The sequence below is a fragment of the Nematolebias whitei genome, chromosome 11 (assembly GCF_014905685.2).
Source record: "Nematolebias whitei isolate Nwh7 chromosome 11, NemWhi1, whole genome shotgun sequence".
Taxonomy (NCBI): Eukaryota; Metazoa; Chordata; class Actinopteri; order Cyprinodontiformes; family Rivulidae; genus Nematolebias; species Nematolebias whitei.
This window is the reverse complement of record NC_056508.1, coordinates 28,336,174-28,342,007: the sequence shown is the minus strand read 5'-3', so window position 1 is coordinate 28,342,007 and position 5,834 is coordinate 28,336,174. Positions and strand designations below refer to the sequence as shown.

General features: G+C 37.9%; 1 protein-coding gene across 1 annotated transcript in view; it reads right to left on the bottom strand.

The window, feature by feature from the left end:
• LOC119417587 (ERC protein 2) overlaps positions 1–5,834 on the bottom strand; it is a 139,736-nt gene that overhangs the window by 103,496 nt on the left and 30,406 nt on the right. The window contains exon 6 of the mRNA XM_037684828.1: positions 766–933. Coding sequence (XP_037540756.1) covers positions 766–933 — 168 coding nt within the window. The remainder of the gene's footprint in view (positions 1–765; positions 934–5,834) is intronic.

Genomic DNA, 5,834 nt, shown 5'->3' with positions numbered 1-5,834 from the left:
GTATATATATATATATATATATATATATATATATATACTAAAGTAAAAGTATTCAGATCAGCACAGAGCGAACAGATGAGTCCTTTGGAAAGGGAACTATTTTGTCAAAGCAAATCAGTAGATGAGTGAAAACATCTTTTCAATCAAGAGAAGACCTCTTGATTAAAAGTTGCTCTTTGTTCTTAGTCTTTCAGCGAATAAATAACCTCCAGTTCACCAGATTTTAATTTAGGGCTTCAACGAGGAGGACCGTTTACCTCAAATCAAAACAAGACTAGAGACAAAAGTAAAAACTAGCCCTGTCCAAGACAAAAATTAAATAAAGATTTTACTAAATCATTTTTAGCTGGGCACATTGTGATTTTTGTTTTCTGTCAACCAGGACTGAACATGCCTATTATACAGGAATAAAAACAGCTCATCATTCACGTCATAACTCAAGTAAATAAAAGAATTGATTAGCAGCATGTTTCCCATCTGCTGTACTGCACATCAGCTGTTTATTTAACCTTTATTTAGGCAAACCCCACTGAGATCACAGATCTCTTTTTCAGTGGACGTCGAGTCTGAAGGCAGACTAAACGTGCTTGTTTTTAGACTTTTTGTCCTTTATTAGAGGCAAAATCATCATTACCTTTTCTTTCTGAGAAATCTGAATATCATTTTTTGCTCCCTTTTACCATTTACATCAACATTTTGCAATATGAGAGAGACATAACAGAACATGAAAGTTGCATGATGATGAAACTAGCATGAACTATGTACCTTTTTCTGCAGGACATTGACTTTTCTCTCCTTGACATCCAGCATGTCCTTCATGTCTCTGGTTTCTCCTGTAAGCGTGCTCTTTTCATCGCCTAGGTCCTGCAGCTGCTTGGTCTTCTTGGTCAAAATCTGTTCCTTTTCTTCCAGACGCACTCGCAGAGCATCAACCTAAAGTTGATCACAACATAGAGCTTATGAGAAGAAAAGCAAACGGTAAAGTACTCATAAATATCCAAAAGATGAAGAAATACCAGATTTAATCATTTATTTTCAGTTCTCACTCAGGGGGCTGATATAGTATTCACAACTACAGGTGGCATTTTAAAACTCGTTCATTCTGAAAGTAAAAGTTTAATTTTGACATAATGTCTAAAATTTGAACCCCTGCAGAGTGATGTCTTGGACATAAAAGTAAGAGAAAGGGAACCTGAAGCTACTACCATCATTTGTTCCTAGAAGTGCTGCAGAACTTTTATTTATTTTTTCTCTTTGATGAAAAAAATAAGTCTTCCGGCTATGGTTATGGGAAGTAATATGACATCTGAGCTTGTTGCAAAGCTAATTTTGGTCACCAGTATGTTGCTGTACAAGCTGAACTGACCCATACAGACACACACATTAAGCTGCTTGTGCTCAATAAATTGAAGTTTGGTAATTAATTTAACAAGGGTTACCAGGACACAATGTAAACAGTGCAAAAAGCAAAAGAACACACTCTTCTGCTCTCCAGCTCTTTTCCCAAACATTTTAAAAGAAGATCTTTGAAGAAAAAAGGCTGTTTAAGCAGCTGGTGTACATTCAAGGGAATTAAAAACCCTAAGCAATCATTTACCTAATAGTGAACAAGTACAAGGTTTGGAAAAGAAATGCAGTCATAATAAAATTCGCAAATGACACCTCAGTCCCATTTGCCAGACTGGGGTTGTAAGAGCCTCAGCGACAGGTGTATCATGTTGAAAAGGAATTAGAATAATAGATTTATTTAGTGTAAAATATACATTTGTATTCCATTTTGTTTTTTGTTTAATCACAGCTCTCTCTAGGATGTGAGAGAGTGTGGTATGTGTGCATGGTCTTGATTTAACAGGTTGTGCATTACAGGTCTCTCTTGTAAATGAGTCCTTGAGGCTCAATGAGACTAACCTGTATAAATAAAGGTTGAATGAAAAATCCATGTTCTGCAAGACTGTTTGGAAAAGGCATTTTGTGAATATGAGACATTAGACTCCGTTACAGCCAGATTGAGAATTTAATTTTCATAGTGAGGGATAAGTCAGATTAAATGAATAAGAGGCCTCATGTATGAAAGTATGCAGCTTTTGTTCTGAAAGTTGACATTTTTATTATTTTATTAACCTTTATTTAACCAGGCAAATCCCAATGAGATCACAGATTTCTTTTGCAAGGGAAGCCTGGGCCTGAAGGCAGCCTAGCAAATAGGCATGAGGACAAAATGTGAAATGTGCATGCGCAATACTGATATAATCAGATTTATCAAACTGTGAGCATGTGTGTTTCTGCTAACCTTCCTTTTATACATCCTGATGAACATGTAACTAATCCAAGAACCAAGACTAAGACCAACCAAACCAACCATGCAAAACTAAGACCAAAAACATGCATGTTAGGCTGCCTTCAGGCCCAGGCCTCGCTTGCAAAAGAGATCTGTGATCTCAATAGGACCTGCCTGGTTAAATAAATGCTAATAAATAAATTAAATAAAATACAAATTATGCACATGAGACACCTCTCCTGAAATGTCTCCATTTGAATATAAAAATAGATGCTAATATTCAAGGATTCAAGGTTCTTTATTTGTCATACGCACCACATGTGGTACAAGTGGTGGAATGAAATTGTGTACACAGGGTCCTAGTTACATCCAACAAAAGTATTCAAATATTAAAAAAAAACAGTAATAACATCTAAGATATGAACTAAGAAAAACTAACTAAAAATACATTAAGCACTAGTAGTAAAAAAAACAATAAGCCGAACAGCAGCACGAACATGAGTTTGTGCAAGCAGATGAGTACGAATGAACACAGCAGTATGAGATAAATCAGCAGCAACATGATATGATTGTTTAGATATTTATGAGTCTGACCACCTCAGGGTAAAAGCTGTTCCTCAGTTTAGTGGTTCTACACTTAATGCTCTTCAACCTCTTGCCTGAGGGGAGTGGGACAAAAAGTGTGTGTTGGGTGAGTGGGGTCCTTCATGATGCAGGTGGCTCTCTTCCTGCATCTGGAGGTGTAGATGTCTGTGATGGTGGGGAGGTTGACTCCAACAGACTTCTGTGCAGCCTTCACTACTCTCTGCAAAGCTTTTCTTTCTGCTGCTGTGCAGCCTCCATGCCACACGTTGACGCTGAAGCACCAACATACTGTATATGTCAAACATATATGATTCTTCTCTCTGCATAATCAAACAACGGTCTAGATGCAGAAAAATGAGGACTTTAACGGAATGTGAGTCTGAGGTACACCAAAATAGTGGGGTGTAAAATAGATAGTGGTTGTAAAGAATGTGTTTGCCACACATGCACAAAGAGGAGTGAATGTCTGTGAAGCACACACGTAAGGTTGTTGCTGAATTAACTTGAACTGTGGGTGCAGATCTGCTGCCACACGACTGAGGCATTTCCAACTTTACACATCACCATAACTACTGTAAAGACAGAGGCATTCAGGGTCTTGATAGAACATAGTTTATTTTTTTTTTTATAATTGATGTAAAACAAGGAGTAGTTGCGCCTCAATGAAATGTTTCAGCCAGGGGGGTTTTGATACATCTGGGCTTCATACAGATGAGGCCGTACCATGGCTCAGACGACTGTGAAATACCCGATCAGCATCTGGTCAGAGTGATCCCCAAAAACCTGCTGCCTCCCAATTCTTCTGATTATGTCTTCCAGCAGTGCCAAAGCTTCCATTATTCCACAATTACACACACTTTTATGCAGGTATGATGATGACATATGATGGACATATGTGATGGTTTGCACTTCATCAACCTGATGAATTGTCCCACGACGGTTGGACACAGTTTTCAGCTCAGTGTGAATGGAAGTACTCCAGAAAGTTCACACACGTTATCCTCATCTGTGTGTGCTCCTCACATGCATGCATCCACTGATGTGTGTTTACATCTATACATGTGACAAAAAAAATATGTAGGAAACTTTGGACCTTACATTAAAGTGAGGTTGTTTTGATCACTTTTGAGGAGTGTTAGAAATTATGTTGTAAGTTAAATGTGGCTCAGTTTCATCATTCAAATTAAAATTCTAAGATAAAATAGAACTTTATTGATCCCGCAGGAAATTGTTCTTAAATGTTCAAATTCTTGAGAAAACATTTTTAAAAGCATGCTGGGTTCAGAAAACCGAAAGGAGTCATATTTTTGATGTATTTAGGTGAGATTCTGTACTTTGTAGTTTGATACTGTGGATTGAAATGGTTTAAGTGACAGTAAGCACATTCTCACAACAGGTCAGAAGTGTGTGTATATTTACACACACTTTCACAAATGTATTATGATACATACCAATGGGTGCGTGGAACATGAGGCGCCAGGACTGTGCTTTTGGCTATTAAAACTGATGTTTTGTTTCCTTTAAGCAATGATGGCTTAAAGCCTACTGGCTAAAGAAACATTTTTGTATGAGCATAAAGTGGCTGATATGAGAATTAGCACTTCTTGATTCGTCTTGCCTAAATGAGAGTTTAAGAATCTCCAGGACTGTTTTACAAGTAAAAGAAGTTTGACAAACAGATCAGGACAGTCTGTGTAGTGATGGGGGAGGTTGTACTGGTGTCATTAAAAAACAATCTTGGCAAAAAGACAAAGGTGTTGATCTGATATTGTCAGATGTGTTTCTGAAGAAAGACTGGAAAAGAAGGTCTCATAAGTGTCATGGTTAAACCTGAGACTTAAGGGTAGGAGCTCGTTAATTTTATATCTCAGTGTAGGTAGGCCTACAGATGGGTTGGCAAAGAGAAAAAAATCAGATGAACCAGTTTTAAACACTACTGAGAAAGTTGGTTTATGTCATGTGTGTTTTTGGATGTGTAAAATTTGTGTACTGTACAATTCTGAGACCATCAGAGGATAATTCTAATGTCACAGCATTAGAAGCAAGCCAAAAGCTCCAGGTGTAAGATGGCAAAGCATTTTTCTCATATTGCTTCTCTGGCAGACACCCAAACTCTAAAACTGAGAATGCCTCTGTTCTTCACTGTTGACATTTGCCCACATACCCACACAGGAGTGATATCACTAATCCTTTGCATGTCTACTCGGTGTGTGCACATTATTGTGTGCGGAGTGCTGATGCCCATGTGGTCTTCGCTACACCAGTAAATGTGTATGTTTGACAGGGAAAAAGACAGACCTCCTACACTCCAGCTTCACCTGGCAAGGAGCAATTTAGAAAGAATGTAGCAAGGGGCCTAACAGGAAATCCTAAGTGTCTCACCTGCACTACCCTAAGCTTTAAAAGTGCTGCACAGATGTGATCCTAATATCCTCTTAAAGCACTTTTCTTTGCCAGACACTTTGCATGAAACAGGAGGACATTTTGGAAAGGTTAGTAGAAACCAATGAAAGGATGAACAAGAAAAAAGTAAAAGCAAAGTAAGTGAGAAAAGATGGAGAGATTATGGTAATTGTTCACAGATCATTTGGTATATTAACAGCACTGGAGTACCTTCAGCTATTCCTCAGCTATTTTTTCTTCCTCTATCCTACCCATCATCTATTTATAACAGGTTTCTCCCACCATATTACTTCTATACTTTATCCCTCCAAACATGGTCCAAACTCTCCATGAGTTTCCCTATATCCATTTAAAGGTGTAATCCTGTGGTAAGAAGTACTGTATGTGCCAGCATGAGAAATGCCCACAGTCCTTAAAAGCAAGTTTTCTTAAAGACAGAGACACATTTCTCTGATAGACTTTATAACAAAGAATAAAGAATCTTTGACTTTGACTTTGTGTTGTTGGTTGTTGTTTATTTTTGGATGGATGGATGGATGGATGGATGGATGGATGGATGGATGGATGG